The 21,426-nt window shown below is 31.5% G+C and overlaps 1 protein-coding gene and 1 long non-coding RNA gene across 2 annotated transcripts; one reads left to right on the top strand and one right to left on the bottom strand.

Annotated features, from left to right (window-relative positions):
• Nucleotides 1-1,244: 1,244 nt before the first annotated feature.
• LOC140979652 (GDSL esterase/lipase At1g28590-like) lies at nucleotides 1,245-10,864 on the top strand. Its single transcript, XM_073445161.1, is given in 5 exon segments — nucleotides 1,245-1,525; nucleotides 1,641-1,859; nucleotides 9,545-9,693; nucleotides 9,775-10,054; nucleotides 10,495-10,864. Coding segments are annotated over 5 exon segments (1,158 nt in total). The 5' UTR covers nucleotides 1,245-1,275; the 3' UTR covers nucleotides 10,755-10,864.
• On the bottom strand, nucleotides 8,670-9,657 carry LOC140979660 (uncharacterized). Its single transcript, XR_012175783.1, has 3 exons — nucleotides 9,529-9,657; nucleotides 9,104-9,492; nucleotides 8,670-8,760 (listed from the first exon to the last, which is right to left on the bottom strand). It is a non-coding gene; the product is annotated as an uncharacterized lncRNA (long non-coding RNA).
• Nucleotides 10,865-21,426: the final 10,562 nt, after the last annotated feature.

The following is a 21,426-nucleotide window of genomic DNA, read 5'->3' as shown; positions in this document are numbered from 1 at the left end:
ACTTCTCATAGGCTTCACAATTGGTTTAAATTGTGCATCAATAAGTTTTGAACAATATATGTATCATTTTCTTTTTTCTCTCTCTTTTTTTATGACGATAAGATCCGCATCTGCTATCTTTTGGTACACATTGGGTAAATTCTCGTGCTAACGCGTTAGACTACAAATTATGTTAGTCAGATAAACTGCACTAAAAAAATCACGTGTGATAAGCTCACTTGAAAAAATGTTGGTGGAAGGAATTAGGCTCCTCACCGTTGATACATTGTTCACTTGCTCCATTTTTGTGAGTGGGCAACTTCTATTCCTAGGAAGATGTGCCCATTCCTATGGTCATTCCTTTAATACTTCGGAGTGAGAGTGGAACTAATCTGATCGTACAGATTCCATATACCCACTAAATGGTAGATTAGAGAAGTATTACTCACCACACTAGAGGAATCAAAGAAGCATCGTTTTGTAATCTTGACCAGAAGTTTTGTCGATCGAAAGCACTACAAGTCAACTCGGATCATAATAAAAAACATAAAAAAAAAAGAGTCAGATTTTTTCGGAGAAGAAAGAAAGGAGCCACCACTTCGAGTGGCGGATTCTGATGCCCCTGCGGTAGGAGTTTTTGGCAGTACCGGTGAACCAGATGGCGAAAGTGACGAAGTTGCTTTGACTACATAACCATGCCTGTCTCTTGGGACATGTCTACTGGTATAGACCCGTTCACGGTACCTTATTACTGACAGCACAGCTCCTATAATATCAAGTTGTCTACGACTCCAGCTGGATTGCTCACCCATCAAGCCGATCTTATTTACTTCTAAAGGGTTTCGGTCGGACACCTTTTTTGAATCAGACTATTATTTCTGAGTTGGTTAAGATGTCTTCTAATAAAAAAAAAAAGATTATTACTATATTTTTTTCTCTCATGAATCAAGATCATATTACCAAAGTTGTTTTCTTAGCACACTCTTAGAATTAAACTACAATTTCCGTATTCAAACCAACGCTACTTAGACTCTGACTGACCAACAACTACGAATATATTCATTTAAAAAAAAAAAACTATGACTATATTAAAATAATTGCCGATTCGTCTTATTATCCCACATTTAAAATAAAATAACGATATTAAATTCAATTATTAGTTTGGATCAAAATGAAAGTTTAAAAACATTTTTTTTAAGTTTAAAGTCACAATCAATTAATTAAAATGAAATATAAAAATATTGGGAAATAGATTCGTGTTCCCATTCAAACTTGCTACTGCCTCAGGTGGAATCAATGTCAACACCTGCGTTAGGATATGTGATTTTCTTCATTTTACTCACATCGGTAATCTGCCCAGTGGCCACCGGATGCTTCGAATCCATAATCAGCTTCGGCGATTCGCTCGCTGACACAGGAAATCTGCTCCGCCTCTACCAATCAAATGTTGTCAAGCCCCGATGCTCCCGGATTCCCTACGGAGAAACTTTCTTCCACCGACCCACCGGACGCTACTCCGATGGTCGTCTCGTCATTGATTTCCTCGGTATGTTTCATTATATTTATAGCGTTTGGAGTACGAGGATAATTAGTACCAAATGCGACAAGTGAATTCCCCTAGCTAATTTCACGTGAATTTCTTTATTGTTTTTGGTTAATAGCTGAGAGCTTTGGGCTGCCTCTAGTGCAGCCGAGTGTTGGCGGAGAAAATTCTAACCTGAGAGGCCAAAGTTTTGAAAAAGGGGTGAATTTTGCGGTGGCCGGAGCTACTGCGCTGGATCACGAGTATCTGGAGGCGAGAGGGATTTATAATCGGATGACGAACGTGTCTCTTGGAGTTCAAATGGATTGGTTCAAACGATTTTTGGGAACACGTCGAGGTAACCCTGCTTTTACATTTCACTCTTGATTTGTATGCCGTTGACGGGGAAAATCACCGAGGATGTACGTACACCTGATATTTGGTTGAGCTCTTGCTAACATACCAACAATGCCAAAATGTGTTATATCAAATAGTCTATAATTGAGTTTGATAGTGATAGGTGGACCAAGAATTGTGAGGCTAACTGCAAAGCTACCGTTGTTATAATATATCTATTAGAAATTATATTTTTTCAAGAAAAATATTTGTGTCTTTGGTTTTTTAAAATTTTCGACTCTGATTTATGGGCTTCCACACACACAAAATAATTCTTGCACCTGGTTGTTCTTGTGTATAATTTTTTTTTTTAAAAAAATAATTGAATTTCAGAATTTTTCTAATTGTTGATATAAAAATTTTAAAATAATAATATAATATTCTTATAAATTCAAAGGCATGGATAAGAGTATAAAAATATTTTATTTTTCTTTAGAATTTGGGATTATAGGAATATGAGATATGATAGCACACGTCAGTGATAAATATGTTTTATATTAAAGGAGTTTTGCCTATTAGCTCTAAATATAAAAAATATTTTACTTAATTTCTACAATAATTAGAATTAAAAATAATTCTATTATCCATATCTTTAAGTTTATTATTCCAACATTTGTCATTCAATCTTACGAGCCAAACAATGTTCAAGTTTGATACTTAATATTATCATATATATATATAATATATATATATATATATATAAATAAGGATGTCAAAATCTGACACGATCCGATAACCCGACTCGGTTCGGCTAAAAAAAAAATTCATGTTTGGATTGAGGGTTTTCGGGTTCGGTCAGATCGGTTTGAACTCTTTATCTGATCCGAAAAAATAATCGGTTTCGGGTCAACCCGAGTTGAACAAAAAATTTTAAATTTTTTTTAAAATATATAATTAATAAATATTACCTACATTTTTATATATTTTTTGAAAAAATTTATCATATATTTATAACAATTGTTTATTTGATTTAGAATATACTTTAATTTTCTATAATTAGACTTTTAAATTTGAATTATATACATGAGATTTTGTTATTATTACTTTAAATTGAAATATTATTATTATTATTAAAAATAATTAAAAATAAAAATCAGATTGAGTCAGGTTCGGATTATGAGTTTTCGGGTTGATTTGGCTTGAACAGCTTTTTAATAGTATCGTGCATCAACCCGATCTAAATCCATCTGAATTAACATCCTAATCATATATTATATTACATAGATTATATACTCAGAGCCGTACCTATGTTGAATGGAGCTTGAAAAGAAAATTGAAAAAAGAGCCCTTTTGTTGCGGTAATAAATATAAAATTCAATTTGCAAATAACAAATATACTAATAAATACATAAATATACCAAAACCAATATATTACATCAATAACAACTCAACAATTTTAAAATAACTACATAAATACTACTTGTCTAACTGTTTTAGAGGTAAAAATATTTATCAAATCTGTGTAATCCAATTGTCGGACCATTTCTTTCTCAATCGACAACATAATTAGCTCATTTAGTCTATCTTGCGACATTGTTGATCGAAGATAATTCTTGATTAACTTCAACTTCGAGAAGCTTCTTTCTGCCGATACAACTATTAATATCTCCAGCTTGACTTTGAATTAATGACATTTCCTTTTGTTTCATTTTTTTTTTTGAGCTCCAGACCGATATTTAAGACGCATTTTAAATTTTCTTTTGTTGTATCTATACTGATTAAAAATGAATAATTATCAAAATTTTCAATCAACAACAAATTAAATTATGAATTAAAATATTTTAAAAACATAAAACAAAATCAATCATTCTCAATTAACATATAAAATCAAAACAAACAATATCGCATGCATGGAATAAAAAATTATAGCTTTGTAATTTGCATAAATTAAAGACAAGTATTTTCTGAACCAAATCACCAATCACTTGCAAGTTTTAATTTCTAAAATAATATAAATCAAATTAACAAGCGTCTAATCAAAATATTCTTACACTTTTAGTCTCTATAATTGTAGAAACTACAAAATCAAAGAATTCCTTGAGTCGAATAACAAACTAAAAAATCAAAGGACAAAAAAATCCAAAAAAATAACGAATTTCATCTTTCAACGGTCCACACATTCAAGCTCTATTCATAATTTATTTTTATTTGCTTAGATTATCCACTGATTAATTACATAATTCGCACATAAAATTTATATAAAACTCATAATTCAATTATAACTAATTAAAAATTTTAAATCATACGATGTGTGCTTTAATTATATATTTAATTAACATATTTTCTAAGCACATTACAGTGCCCATATCACAAGTAAATTTCATTTTCATTGATGATCCTTTGGCAGATTAATCTACAAATATAAATATAAATGTGTATTGATAAAGAAAGATTTAAAATGAAAATAAAGCATAATTAATGAAGAAAATTACTTACCTTCAGGCTTAAGAGAAGTAGTAGATCGTAAACTTTATTTGTTGAATGTGGACAAGAATTAGAATTGAGATTTGGAGTGAGTTGGATAGCAAATAGCATATACCATATATATATTTATATATATAAATTTGAGCCTCTTATTAGGCCGGGCCCTGAGGCAACCATTTCGTTGGCCTCACAAGAGTCCGGCTATGTATATACTCACTATAGCGGAATATATATATATATATATATATAAATAAAGAGTCTCTTTATGGTAACTTGTTGGACAAAAATTGGATTTTTTTTACTGTTTACGGTAAAAATAAAAATTATTTCTGAGTTTAAGGAAACCGAGGGAGGCTTGTCACGCGTAACACGTCATCTTGGAGGTAAACTTAAATTTTTCATCAAGATCATGAACCTTGCGCTCTGATACCACTTAAATGTCACGCCCCGAGATGCATGACATGAACATCGGCAATGTTCTTGAAAACTCAATAATTAAATAGACCAAGAACACTAAGCCTAAACAACAGTTTTATTCCAAAGAAAAATTTATTCGACAAATTTATTGTCTTACAAACCACTGACAAAAATAACAAATCTAATGTTCAACTTATTCAAATAAATGTCAACACTAAACAAAGAATTATAAATTTTCTAGCCAAATTACAATCCCCAAAATTCAGTCGATTCCTGCTCTTCTATCTCATTCTCATCTGAAATGAAATGTAAGGGGTGAGTGATATGGTCGTCACTCAGTAATTGGAGGGAGCATATCTTCAAGTTTTAAAAAGAAACATTATAATATTTTTCTTATCAATAGATCATATCTTTAAAACTTATTCACGAGTAGATCTAAAACAGAAAACAATCACTGTCAAATATCTGGCTTAACTCTCTAGACTGGATCATAAATGTCTGGCTTAACTCCCCAGACTGGATCATATTTATCTGGTTCAACTCCCCAGATTGGATCATGAATGTCTGGCTTAACTCCCCAGACTGGATCATAAGTGTCTAGTTTTACCCTACTAGACAAGGTCACAAACAAGATCAAGACATCATAAAAATATTTGTTGAAAACGATCGTCATGCAATACATCATACGTTCAAACTTAAAATACCATGAAGATAAATATTATAACGTATCAAGAAAATATAAGTTCCACTTACAATCTTTGCTAGTATTGAAATTAAGGTTGACTCGAGAGAATTATTTTTTTAACGTAGTGAAGAATGAGAAAAGTGGAGGGTTATAAGATTTATATACCTAGGACAAAGTTGGGCCAAGGTTGTAATTGGGCTCAAGGGCTTGGGTCTCACAATCAGCATGAAAATCTTCTGCTCTGCTCTTGATGTTGAACCATTTCTTGACTAGAGTCTTGGGCCATGAAAACTTGATCAAGAAACACAAAAATCAGAAATCTCGACAGCAACAATACAGAAAACTGTTGATTTCACGAAACCTCATTAATGCACTTCTGTTTCTCTCACTAAAACAAACCTTGCTTTTCTTGGAGTTTCCATCTCTCATTGTCTCACAACTTCATATAGAAATCAGTTTCTTGACTCATTGAAAATACGGCAAGATGTACTTTCTTCTCTTTCTCCAACAAATTATGGTCCCTTCCTCTCCATTAAGAGATTCAAAACAAAAATTGATTCTGACAAAAGAATTAATATGATGCAAAAATCAATTGGATGAACGCGGGTAGCCATTATCTTTTGTGCAATAAAGAGACAACAAATCAGACTAAGGAAAAAAAACCCACAAGTTTGTCACTTTGATTTATTGACATGCAAAGCCAAGCCGAATTCCAAGAATACTAGATGAAAATCCACTCCAAAACAATGTGAGGAAAAAGAAAAAAAAATCAAGAGCGAATTAGAAACACTAAGACAATCAAACTGTGAACTCAGATACGAGAGTCCGGGACAATGTGGAAAATAAGGATCATTGTTAAATACAATTTTTACTCTTCTTCTATCAATAATCAATTAGTGCATGAAATATTGCAATTCAAAAAAATTAGCATTTGATAATTTATGGAAGTCGACTGAATATTGTTTTTAATAATGAAATATAGTATTGTTATAATATTCATTAATAATAGAATACAAACTGAAAATCAAAAATATATTTCTATATCCAAATGATATATTAATTCCTAGATTACGTCTATTTATTTATCTAATAAATCTCAAATGATATATTAATTCCTAGATTACATATTTTTCTCTCAATCAAATAATATATCCGAAAGCTATTAAAATCTTTTCTAACTATAATATAAGGCGTTTATTTTAAACTAGTTACATTACTCATTGACAAAATATAAATTTTCTAAAAAGTTATTGTTGGATTAAATGTATATGAGTGAGAGTAGTACTGATATAAGTGCATTCTGGGAAGTTCTTGTGTGTCAAGCTGCTGACGTTGCGCCGCTTGATTTGGTTAGCTAGATGGGTCGTAAAAGAGTTATGACAGATCTTAACAGATAATATTGTCTCTGCTGGGCACGTGGCCGACGGTAGGAAATAGTAAGACTGATCTCTAAAAGATATATTACAGTACCACCAGATAGACATGTATCTCCTCGGATTCATTAGCCTATCAGTCCGACACATTAGCACGCAAGTAGGTGCACTCTGCACTGCCGCAAAAATATAATAAATTAAAGTTACGTTTTGGCTCACAAATATAACTTTTGGTCTAGTTGTAAACGTTTGATCTTAACATTTATGAAATAAAAATGTANTTCAAGAATAAAAAATAGAAATAGTGTTCCGGTTTCTCTAGAAAATTCATTAAATCTTATTTTCATTTTTTTTAATCCATAGCTACTGAACAGTTTTGACATTTTTTCACTTCTACAGAAAATTTAGTATGTGTTTTTTTTTTTATGTATTGATAGAATATATACTTTTAAATCTGAAATATCTACATTATTACTAAAAAGAGAATATATATTATTTTATTTAGGAAATAACATAGTGTGTAAAAAATTTATATTTTTGAAAAGACTTTTTGCTGGAGCCAATAATATGATTTGTCATTTTTTCTGTGATCTAGATATGGACCCACCAATAATATTATTTTAAGCACCTACATTGAAGTTTGAATACCAATGAGGTGTTAATATCATTTTAAACACCCACACATTTATGTAATATGATATGATGTGAGCGTTCAAATGTTTGAACGCCTACATCACTTCTTTTTTTTTAATTTTTTTTTTTTGAATTTGAAAATGAAAAAGTGCTCTCATTAATTACATATATTTATATATATAATATATATGTATATTATTTAATTTAATAATTTATTTAAATAGTTAAAGTAAAGATTATTTATTTTTAATATATTAAAATAGTAACGGTTAGTTTTATTAAAAAAATTAAAAAATTATTTTAACAGCTATTTAACGATTAATTAACGGCTACTTTAATAAAAATAAATAAATATTCATCTATAAATATTCATACATTCCACAAATTATTTCAAACATCCAAACACATTATTCTACAAATTATTTCAAACATTCAAATACATTTAATTTATATGTTTTTTTTATTTTTATGCAAGTGTTATTTATTTTTATATTTTGTACTGTTTCATTTTAAGTTTATAATAAAATTTAATTTTAAATAAACGATACTTAGAAAATAAGATAAAATTACGTACTAAATATATAAAAACATATTATTATTTATATAAAATAATAATATTTTATATTTTGTAAATAATTTGAAATTGAATTTATTTACTTTTAAATAAAAATAAGATGAATGAGTGGACAGCGGAACTTACAAATAATGAGTGTTAATGTTAAATAAATGTGGGAGAATAGATGTGTTAATATAATGTGTATGTGGCATATGGACCTTACGATTTTTGATGAAGTGGTGGGTGTTATAACGGTAACGAATGCAGATGTCCTAATAAGATGATGAGATTAAATGTGGAAATCTGAATTCTCCTTCTGGAAAAGTCGACTTAGAATTACAATAACTAAACGAAAATGATTGAATTCCACATTGGACTATGATGTCTTATTTATTTGTATTTAAAATTATTGAATTCTATTCCAGTGCAAATTGGTTTGAGTGTATTATATTTAAATTTCAGTTCAAAAACTATGTATAAACATTGCTTAGATGTAAATTCGAGATCTAAATGAATCGAAACTGAAATCAAATTATAATTTGATCTAACATAGAAATGAAAATATTTTATTTTTCGAGTTCCGAGTCATGTTTTGTGTCTGGCTAAAAAAAAAAAATCGAACTTATGATTAGATATAAAACACGAATTACATTTAATTTATTTTTGAGTAGGAATATTTTGTGTAATTCTTTTATCTTTTCACCATGTTCAATATCGTTGCGTCTCCTAATTCACAAGACTGCCTATCTCCCCATCCTCTTCATTAAAGGCTCATCTCGTTGCCTCTCCGATCCCCGTTTCACTTGTTAATTGTTATCATTATGTAAAACCACCCCATATTTTTATTTGTTGGAGATTTTTAATCGGCTCATGATCAGCAACACATGTTCATTTTAAGCATAATAATCCGATTCACCTAAGGCCCCATATGGAAGAAATTATCCCATCAAGAATGGCTAATTTTTAGTATCTGTGCAAAGTTCGTATTTTTAGGAACATCTCGTGGAAAACATAAAATATTGCAAGATGTTCAGGCAGGCGCCCATCGTATCAAAATTGTAACGAAGTTATGTAAACTCCATATATAAAAGATTCACTGTTCTAAGAATCATTACAACAAAAGTTGTGTGATATGGAAACATTATCCAAGATCGCCAAATCATTTTTGAATCTGATCCACACTTGTTTTCATAAAAATTAATTAGAACTCCTGAAGAATTCGTAAGTACAAATATCAAATTAAAATCTGGATTAGTAGTTGATTATCTTGCGTTCCCAGGTACATTCAACTTTTCCAGACCTTTCCAGACATGGCTAATTCCAATATCCTTATTATCTGATACATCCAATGTTATCTGTTACAAATAAAACCAAAAAAGATTTGTTCTTTTATATGCCAAGACTGTTGTTCAAAATCGAATACATATGGACTTTGGACTTCAAAGTTTCGTGTACGAACAACTTACAGAACAATGTAACCTTTACTCAAATTATTTGTAATGCTTACCTGTTTTCTTACATAGATGGTAATTGTAATGCTTACCTGTTTTCTTACATAGATGGTAAAAGATATGTTCAGAAATCTCTCATTCTTTTGGGAGAGATAGGAGGCAACGATTACAATCATGCACTCACCCTCGGAATGAACCGCGAAGTGCTTCAATCACTTGTACCCATTGTTGTTGAATACATTGGATCAACACTTGCGGTACGCTCAATTGAACCACGGATATTACTTATGGGAAAACAATCTGTATTTGATCAATCTTACACAACTTGTATTTCACAGGAACTAATATAGCTTGGTGCTGAGACAATTTTAGTTCCTGGAAATTTTCCCATCGGCTGCGCTCCTGTGTATCTCACACAGTTTAAATCAGATGATGAAACTAATTATTATGATCCCCAAACAGGATGCATTAACTGGTTGAACGAGTTTTCGAGATACCATAATGGTTTGCTGGAGAAGGAACTGAACCGCATACGAGAGCTCCATCCTCGCATTTCCATAATATATGCAGACTACTACAATGCCGCTCTGCAGTTTTTTATTTCCCCGAACGAGTTTGGTACTTTTCGAACTTCTATTTTTTGCATTTACTAAATTTTTTGTCGACTAAGATGAGAACAGAAATCTAAAAGATTAGTTTACGAGAAATGATAGTTTTGGAAACTTGCAAGTCGCTGCATAGTTATTTATGCGGTCTTTGTTCACTCGTCCATGAAAGAATGCTCAATACAGCCCACTTTGAACTTGCACTCATCTATCAATATTCATGATGCATCCTAATTCAGCCTAGAATGAGAATACGAACCTTACGGTATTGTCAACTTTAACATGATGAGTTAACCTTTTTAAGATCTTCCTTTCTACAACGTCGATTCATTGAGAACCTTGGTCCTTAGTTTAAGCCATAAGCTCGAGATAGGAGGCTCCCAATATTATTACTTATTTCACATTGTTACATTAGGAAAGCAACCCTAGCTATATATGGTACTGTTGATGCAGGATTTGGAAAGGGATCAGTCCTTAGCGCATGCTGTGGTGGGGGAGGACTGTATAACTACAACGTTTCGGTATTATGTGGCTTCCCTTCGGCAACATGTTGTGAAGATCCTTCTCTGTATGTCAGTTGGGATGGCGTACACTTAACGGAGGCGGCTTACAGATTCTTGGCTCAAGGTTTGCTTGAAGGCAACTACACTGTTCCTCACCTCTCAACAATTTGTTCTCCTTCATCCCCAATTCCTGGATTTTACGAATTCTGACATCATTGGTTTTCTATTTCTGTCTTGTCTACCGTAAAGACTTTAATGTTGAGAGTGAAGTATGTTTGTGAAACACGATTTTTAATAATTTTACATGGATATAGAACTCACGCCTCTAACAACCCCGCCCCTCCCAATAATTGCACTCTTTGAAATCAAGTGAATCTAATTCTTGATCTTGATTCTGATACCAATTGTAGGACTGAGCTTTTACAGTTTTATCAAAAGCTATAACTGGAGATAACAGTGCAACTTAAATTTTTTAAATCGTACAACAACTCAAACATTACGTTTATAATGTTCTATCAAATAGAAACAATTATTGCATCCTAATAATATGTTAAAATAAAGTTACAACTAAATAGATAAATAACACATACAGCAAAAAAAATTAATATATTAATAAAAATATGATGTTCTCGAATTTTGAAACAAACCTCTTCATCATTTTAATTTTTCAAAATCTAGTAATGACATGTGAAGATTTTGAAAAATTATTTAACATGAATATTATAGATCATTAAAAGACAAATATCTGGAAAATGTCGTAATCACAGATATAACAATGTGTGAAAAATTTCACATGTTATCATGATTTGCGTGATTTCAATGAACGAAAACTTTTGTAATTCATTTAGATTTTTTTAAGTTTATTTAGTTTTATGAATTATGACTCGTACTTTAATTTATTTAAATTTTAAAAAATATTTAATTTATTATATTTTTATCAATATATTAAAATATATTTTAATTACACTTGTGATTTATTGATTAAGTTGTAACTTTATTATTACGTAATATGTATAATATAATACTATAAAATAGATAGAAAAATTATCATATTTTTATAATTTTTTTAAAAAAATATTAAATTTAAGTATAGAATTTATCAATTGATATTTATTTATATTAACTAATAATTCTGTGATTTTTATACAAAGATTATAAATTTATTTATTATAATATAATTTTTAAATAATTATAACTTTATTTTTAAACTTTTAATCAATAAAATAATTATGAAATTAAAATATGTATTTAATGAATTTAGTAAGAGTAATTGGAATTAAAAATAATTTAGATTAAGTACCAAATTGATTTTTAATTGAATCATTGTTAAGAATGAAGATTGATTAAGAGAGAGTTGAATAAATAATCTCAATAAATTTTGAAAATATTTAGGTTTGGTTAGCAACAGTGAAATGAAATTATTGGCAGTGAGGTATCAATAAGCCAGCAGTCTGTTACCACGCGAAAATAAGCTAATTGATAAGTTTTGAAAACGAAATGACTTAAGGTAAAATATCAGTTGAGATATCAAATAGAAATTTACAGCGGGGTAAATGACACATATTTGTTTCTAAATGTTCAAAGACTTTAATATTCTTACGTTATCCTTTTTTGGTGAAAAGATTTCACTAAAAGACTTTCACAGTTACAACATTTGTAACTACCCAATTCAGTCAGAATAACCACACAACCTAACTCAAAGCTTTAATCATTTACTCAACAAAATTGTAAGTACTCTTACTGTCAGATTACAAGTATTTTAAAAATAGAAAGCTAAACGCAAAAAATCCTCAATGATCTTATTAAAACCCTCAAGTGTGTGCTAGAAAACTTATATCAGTTGAACTGTTGAAAGCTTGAGAATGTTCGAACTTTTTCAAAAATATGAGAGAAAGAGCGAAAGCGATTGACTGAAGTCTTCTTCTATTAGCATTTGATCCAACGGTCATTAAAATCCAATCTGATATCCGTTTCAAATGGAGTAGCCGTTGGTCATATCGTTTTCCATGTCATTGTCCTTTCTAATAAAAGTACACTGAAAGTATTGCTTGCAGAATTATGACATTCTATTGATAATTAAAAATTGTTAGTGTGTAAAACTTTATCCAATAATTTAGCTAGACTATGATACTTAACATTGAGTAAATTGAAGAATTTCAAGGAATGTTTGTTGATATATAAAGTCTGATTTATCGACGGAGAAAAGATGCTCCATCATTTGTTCTTTGATCAGTTTGGAGATTATTGAGCTTTTTGCCTTCGAATAATAAGCTCTCAGTTAATTAATGCAAATATATCACAATAGATAAATAATACATATAGATGTTGGTAACGGAGAAACTCAAATTTTTTAAAGTGCATAACTGCTAATACACCACGTTTTGAGCGTTTTTCCAAGTAGAGACAATTATTGCACTCCAACAACCCTCTCCTAATAATTGCACTATTTGAAATCAATGTGAATCAAATTCGTGACTGATACCCCTGGGATAGCTCGGGTCAGATGTATGGATTGTACCCGGGTCAGGGAGGATGATCATTCATGAGACGTACTAAAACTAATATCTGGGAGTAGTCGGCAAGGAAGCCCGGTCCCCGGAGGGCCCGGGACGATGCAGGATGTGCTCGACAGAGATATTCCAACATGTTCAGAAAAGTGCCGAGCCATTGGAACAACCGGGACATAACTTCCTCGGGACATTATATACCCGGGCTCTCACATAGCTTCCGGGAGACTTTTTACTCCGACCACTTCGATATAAATGTTGCATTTAATGACGCCGACTATGTAGGGTGTGCACAGCCGACCTATCTCTGACAATAATATAAATGGTTGACAGACTTAAGTGGACTGGATGTGACTAATATACGATTTGACATGTCAGAATAAAGGGTATAATCAGCCGTCCTACTATAATTAATGATCAGCACAAAGAACGAGATCATCATTACATCATCTACTATAAATACCAGGTTTTATCTTTGCATTTATTATCTATTGACACATTAAATACTCTCATTTATTGTTCATTTACTCTCCACTCTCTGCACGAATTACACGACCATCACTTGGTTACATTGGTTTTCTTGCTTGAGTTCCCTACTGACTTAAGCATCAGAATGGTCACGCCGGACACCCCTCCGGCGCCCATTCACGTGGTTACTTTCTTGTTTACAGATCTTTCAAGCCAATCAAGAGAGGAGAGAAGTTTTTAGTTCGGACGTCCAACTCATATTTCCCTCGATATATTGATAGCAAACCCGGTAGAGTACCCGAACCAACTCACCTCTTTCACCCGGGTTACATCAATGACCTTGATTCTGATACCAATTGTACGACTGAGCTTTTGCAGTTTTACCAAAAGCTATAACTGGAGATAACGGTGCAACTTAAATTTTTTAAATCATACAACAACTCAAATATTACGTTTATAATGTTCTATCAAATAGAAACAGTTATTGCACCCCAACAATATGTTAAAATAAAGTTACAACTAAATAGATAAATAATAAATATAGCAAAAAAATTAATATATTAATAAAAATATGATGTTCTCGAATTTTGAAACAAACCTCTTCATCATTTTAATTTTTCAAAATCTAGTAATGACATGTGAAGATTTTGAAAAATTATTTAACATGAATATTATAGATCATTAAAAGACAAATATCTGGAAAAAGTCGTAATCACAGATATAACAATGTGTGAAAAATCTCACATGTTATCATGATTTTGGCGTGATTTCAAAGAACGAAAACTAATTTTGTACTTCATTTAGATTTTTTTAAGTTTATTTAGTTTTATGAGTTATGACTCGTACTTTAATTTATTTAAATTTTAAAAAATATTTAATTTATTATATTTTTATCAATATATTAAAATATATTTTAGCTACACTTTTGATTTATTGATTAAGTTGTAATTTTATTAATACGTAATATGTATAATATAATACTATAATATAGATAGAAAAATTATCATATTTTTATAATTTTTTTAAAAAAATATTAAATTTAAGTGTGTAATTTATCAATTGATATTTATTTATATTAACTAATAATTCTGTGATTTTTATACAAAGATTATAAATTTATTTATTATAATATAATTTTTAAATAATTATAAATTTATTTTTAAACTTTTAATCAATAAAATAAATATGAAATTAAAATATGTATTTAATGAATTTAGTAAGAGTAATTGGACTTAAAAAGAGTTTAGATTAAGTGTCAAATTGATTTTTAATTGAATCATTGTTAAGAATGAACATTGATTTAGAGAGAGTTGAATAAATAATCTCAATAAATTTTGAAAATATTTTGGTTTGGTTAGCAACAGTGAAATGAAATTCTTGGCAGTGAGGTATCAATAAGGCAGCAGTCTGTTACCACGCGAAAATAAGCTAACTGATAAGTTTTGAAAACGAAATGACTTAAGGTAAAATATCAGTTGAGATATCAAATAGAAATTTAAAGCGGGGTAAATGACACATATTTGTCTCTAAATATTCGAAGACTTCAATATTCTTACGTGAACTTTTTCAAAAATATGAGAGAAAGAGCGAAAGCGATTGACTGAAGTCTTCTTCTATTTATAGAATTTGATCCAACGATCATTAAAATCCAATCTGATATCCGTTTCAAATGGAGTAGCCGTTGGTCATATCGTTTTCCATGTCATTGTCCTTTCTAATAAAAGTACACTGAAAGTATTGCTTGTAGAATTCTGACATTCTATTGATAATTAAAAAATGTTAGTATGGAAAACTCTATCCAATAATTTAGCTAGACTATGATACTTAACATTGAGTAAATTGAAGAATTTCAAGGAATGTTTGTTGATATATAAAGTCTGATTTATCGACGGAGAAAAGATGCTCCATCATTTGTTCTTTGATCAGTTTGGAGATTATTGAGCTTTTTGCCATCGAATAATAAACTCTCAGTTAGGCTAAGCAATCAATAGGGCTCCGATTAACTTTGGAAACATATATGCATGGATAGTCAGTTTTTATCTTGAATTCAATTCAGCTAGACTCTGTAATTATCCATTGTATCAGCAACATTGTTAAATCATCAAAATATAAATGTTCTAACAATTCATATTTTTTTGGGTTTACCAAAATTAAGCAATTGATTCAAAATATTGAATTCATTTGATAGAAAAATAATTTACAAATTAAACAAACAAATGTAAAGAAAAATATACAAAAATTGTTCTCTAGGCACTTGCTTTTGTGATTATCTTTATGGTATCTGGAGTGCTTGCTTCTAGAGTAAGTTTGCTTCTTGGGATGATCGGTTGACTTGAGTTCTCTCTTTTGAGCCTTACTGCTAGAGCATTCGGCTGTTTTTCTTTCTTCCCTTTTTTGTCAACATCAGCAGGTGCTTTTATGTAGGAAATTATGGTGGCTAATTGATTGCTCACCCCATCAATCTTCTCATTGAAGTTTGCTTGAACTTACTCAATATTGGTGCAAAGCTGAAAATTTTTTGTCTGAATATGTCCACCAAGATGAGTAGCATTAACTGCTGATTCATTTTAATTTAATCCAAGCGATTTAAATTATCGATCATGTCTCTGGACAAGTCAGATATTTCCTTGAACATTTTATCCTTGAAAAGATTCAGATCTTTTTTGGTATTCAAGTTGCTTATCTTGAGAATAGTTAGTTGATGAATTGACTGTCAAACTGGAGTTAATTATGTCCAAAGTATTTCCATCAGACATATCTAAGTCTGGAGAGGAAGGATCGATCTTGGGAGATTCTTTGGAGATGGCAAGAGTCAGATCAAGAGTCTGACTACTTGAAGGATCGGCCTTGCTCTATCATCAACATCTATGGGTCAACATGACTGAAAAACTCTTCTATTAGGATTTCTGCAACCTGACTGACTAACTCAGCACCTTGATCACTATCATATGCACTTTCCAAAAAATTTCAAACTACTAAAATATTTTCTTTAAATTTTATCCACACTTTTGAATTTTTAAATGATTATATCATTCTTAATATACAACATTATTATAGGAAAGTATTAAATAAAAAATAACAATCAAATTTAACAAAAAAATATCACATTACACACACACACACACACACACACACACACACTTCTTTTACTTCAAAGTAAAAACGAATAACGATACTTGGAAGATTACAAAAATTTAAAATATGGTAAGATTCCAAGAATTAGGCAATTAAAATCATATTTGCGACAATCTATTACGTTAATATACGTTTTAAAAAATGGTGCTCTAAACCCTATAAAGGAGGTTGTTTGAATTAGTGAGTTGCTGGGACACCAACTCCCAATAATCAGCTACTGGACAAATAACAATTAATTAGAAACAAAATGAGCAAGCGTTCGATTTAATTAACACTTTTAAAACTTTTTTAAAATTTTATATTATTGTTTGGATAATGGATTTTTATCTTATTGCAATTTCGGACTTCTTTGCCTTGTCTCTTCTTGTAGCTAGGGATGTGTATGACTGACTATGATCATATATTCTTAATGACAAAAACTTGTGTGAGACGATCTCACGAGTCGTATTTTGTAAGACAGATATCTTATTTGTGTCATTCATGAAAAAGTATTAGTTTTTATGCTAAGAGTATAATTTTTAATTGTAAATATGGGTAGGATTGATCTATCTCACAGATAAAGATTCGTGAGACCGCCTCACAAAAGACCTGTTCATTCTTAATTTGCTATATGTACGGAAGTGTAAGAATAAATGTTGATCCTTTGCTGTAAACTTGGGAATTCAATTTTTCATTTTATTCACATTATGTCACATTCCTTTCATGCCATTTACTCACATATCCATCCCACTACACTCTCTCCTTATTTTGGCTTTTTTTCTCGTGCACTTTTTCCGATATTCAAGATTAATATTATTGAATTTTTTCCAGTTTTATTGGTTTTCTATTTGGGGAAGTTGGTGAAAAATCTCCAACCAAAACATTTATTTGGGTTTACTCCCTACCCACAAAATTGTGGTACTATGTCATACAAATTGTGGTACACTTCATGTGGAAATGTGGTACACTTCATGTGAAAATGTGGTACTAAAAAAGTACCCAGGGACTGAACACAAAAAAAAACGGCGGCTGGGGAGTTAAGTCCAATTTCCCGTTTCTATATTTCTCCAGGCCCAAATTACGTCCCGTTAAATCTTAGGTAAAAACTTGTGTGAGACGGTCTCACGGATCGTATTTTGTGAGACGGATCTCTTATTTGGATCATCCATGAAAAAGTATTACTTTTTATGCTAAGAGTATTACTTTTTATTGTGAATATCGATAAGATTGACCCGTTTCACAGATAAAAATTCGTGATACCGTCTCTCAAAAGAAACCTACTCTAAATCTTATTGTTTGTTGGATTTGATTTCAATGACGCAAAAAAGATTCGGACCACAAACATAATATTTAGTAGTTTATATTTGTGAAATCTTATCCGTACTTATTTAATTCAAATTAAGATGTCTCAACTATCTAGTGTGCATAAATTATATTTTCTAGACAACTACTCAGTCCAATCGTAGAGCAATTTGAGTTTAAATATTTAAACTTATGTTTCAATAACTGTGCTGATGATCGAATCAGTCTATTTTATAAAAGTGATTTAATCAATCAGACCATTCAGCCGGACGACCGTACCAAAAAAATGTTATATTATATAAAATAATAATATAATATAGTAAAATATATATTTTATATTATGAAAATTTGAAATATATAAATAATAAAAAATTTATTTATCAAAGTTTAAAATACATATAATCAAAAATAATTACATCTATATATAAAAATAATTATATCTATATATAAAAATAAAACAATTTTAAAAGTTGATGAACTATTTAATGTGATTGAAAGACTTAAAATGACTTTTCAGAAAGGAAATTTTTTTTACCAATAATTTATACAAATATGATATAATTATAATTTTAAATAAAGTTTCGTGGAATCAATTGGAAGGAGTAGACATCACTATGTCAATTCTTATTAACTAATATCAATATATCTATAATTTTCAAAAATAAAAATAAAAAAATTGAGTACTCGTGTTCTTTGACATCTGTCACCTTTTTAGATATATAACATATTATGTATGGCTGAATTTTTTTCAAATTTAAAAAATCCAATTTGGTCTCGACATGGTCCTAATCGATCTCAATTTGGTCAACATTTCAACCCATTTTAGTTCTCTTTATTCCGTTCTAACTTGGTTTCGGGATTGACCAGAGTGATCTCGAATAATTATATAACACCTATGGAATATTTTCCTTTTAGACTCATTAAAATCGCATCCACATCCACATCCACTCTAAACTGTCTAATTCTTTGTAAGTCCCACCTGGATTATGTAACATTACGAAATCTAGTAATACAAATTCATCTTGGACCCTGGAAAATTCAACGATAAAAGAAGAGATCCAATTTATTCGAAAAGGCTGATGAGAATAATAGGTTTCATGTTTTCTACAACAACTCTCACTCCACACAGTCCAAACAAATACATCAAACTTTTCCATTTCTCGTTTCTCAAATTTGCTGAATGATCTGTTGGTCCCACTTGCGGTAATTCGAGATAATAAAACCCGAAAATAAAGAATAAATTGGACACCGAGATTTACGTGGAAAACCCCTAAAAATTATTAGGGTAAAAACCACGGGTAAGATGAAAAGAATTTTCACTATAATATTTTGTGGTGTACAACTCACTTACTGTGTTTCCAAAGAGATCACACACTCTCTTAATACAGGAGAACAAACACCTTACAAATATTATAGAATGCTATAAGATGAGAGAAAACTCGAAAAAGTGATGATTTCAGAATGAAGGGGGAGCTCTATTTATAGAGCTTCCTGTCAGTGTAAAACGCGTCTTCTGAAATTTCCACGAAATTTCATTTCAACAGATGCGCAGCCCACGTTTTTAATATTTTCTTTGACAGGTCCCACCTATTAACTTCTTTTCTTGCCGACATTTCTCCCACTTGGAGATTTGATTGAGAATCAAACACATCTCCACACATCATTTCAATCTTGCCATTCCCTGCTGCTTACGTTTCCGCTAGACCACTTGAGAATCTACACCACTCAAACTTATCAGTGTTCACTGGCTTGGTCAGAAAATCAGCTATGTTATCCTTTGTATGGATCTTCTGCATATCCACGCTTCCTTCCTCTACTACTTCCCGCACAAAGTGAAATTGTACTCCAATGTGTTTCGTCCTGGAATGAAAGGCTGGATTCCTTGCGTTGTGCAAGGCATTCTGACTGTCACAAAACAAAGAAACATTTTCTTGTTTGTGCCCGATCTCCTCCAATAACCTTTTAATCCATATTGCCTCCTTGCAACCTTGAGTAGCTGCCATATATTCTGCCTCTGTTGTAGATAACGCCACAACTGTCTGCAGTTTTGAAACCCAGCTTACTGCTCCCCTTGCAAGTGTAAACACATAACCAGTAGTAGATTTCCTCTTATCAGGATCACCAGCATAATCTGAATCAACATAGCCTCTGAGTGTAAAATCTGATCCTTCATAACATAATACAGCATTCGAGGTACCCTTAATGTATCTAAGAATCCTCTTAACAGTGCTCCAATGGTCTCGTCCAGGATTCGCCATATACCGACTAACTGCTCCTACTGCTTGAGCAATGTCTGGTCTTGTACAGATCATAGCGAACATCAAACTTCTCACTGCTGATGCATATGGTACTCGAGACATCTCCATCCTCTCTGCTTCACTGCTAGGACACATCTCGGAAGATAACTTGAAGTTAACAGGAAGATGGGTCGAAATTGGCTTACTATCTTGCATGTTGAAGCGTTGCAAGATTTTTTTCAAATAATTTTTCTGGGAAAGCCAAATCTTTCTGTTACTTCTGTCTCGGTGAACTTGCATCCCTAGAATCTTGTTTGCTGGTCCCAAGTCCTTCATATCAAATTCCCTAGCCAACTGTGCCTTCAATCCTTGGACCTGATCTTTGTTGGGGCCTGCTACCAACATATCGTCCACATACAACAGCAAAATGATATAATCATCACCAGACCTCTTGAAATACGTACAAGGGTCTGCACTCAGTCTGTTGTATCCAAGGCTCATGATATAGGAATCAAATCTCTTGTACCAACACCTCGGCGCCTGTTTGAGACCGTACAGAGATTTGTTCAACCTGCAAACCAAGTTCTCTTTGCCTTTTTCCGCAAAACCTTCTGGCTGGAGCATATAGATTTCTTCTTCAAGATCTCCATGAAGAAACGCCGTTTTCACATCTAGCTGTTCTAGATGTAGGTCAAACACCGCACACAATGCCAGCACCACTCTGACTATTGTAAGCCGAACCACAGGAGAAAATATCTCATTGAAGTCAATGCCTTCTTTTTGAGCATATCTTTTTACCATCAATCTAGCACGATACCGCTCCACTTGGTTATTGCCATCACGCTTGATCTTATAGACCCATATGTTTCCAATGGCTTTCCTTCCTCGTGGTAGTGTAACAAGATCTCAAGTTTGATTTCTGTCTAATGCTTCCAATTCTTCTTGCATTGCTATTATCCACAAGGATACATCCGAGCTTTGAGTAGCCTCGTGGAAACTCGATGGCCCACCATCCTTTGATAATATACAATATGCAATGTTGCTTTCAGTGACATAATCTGAAAGCCAACCTGGTGGTCTTCTGTCTCGAGTTGACTGCCTCACATTGGAAACTTCAGACTCAACATGTTCTTGTTCTTCGTGCTCTGGTACTACTTCACAAGAAATTTGACCTTCGTCTGTCTTATTTTCCACCTGAAATATAGTAGTTTCTGAATTCGGTGTGCCTTTGTCTCCCTTTACTTTATCTTCCTC

The sequence above is a fragment of the Primulina huaijiensis genome, chromosome 1 (assembly GCF_012295235.1).
Source record: "Primulina huaijiensis isolate GDHJ02 chromosome 1, ASM1229523v2, whole genome shotgun sequence".
Classification (NCBI taxonomy): Eukaryota; Viridiplantae; Streptophyta; class Magnoliopsida; order Lamiales; family Gesneriaceae; genus Primulina; species Primulina huaijiensis.
The sequence above is the reverse complement of the archived record's forward strand: the minus strand, read 5'-3'. Positions and strand labels throughout refer to the sequence as shown.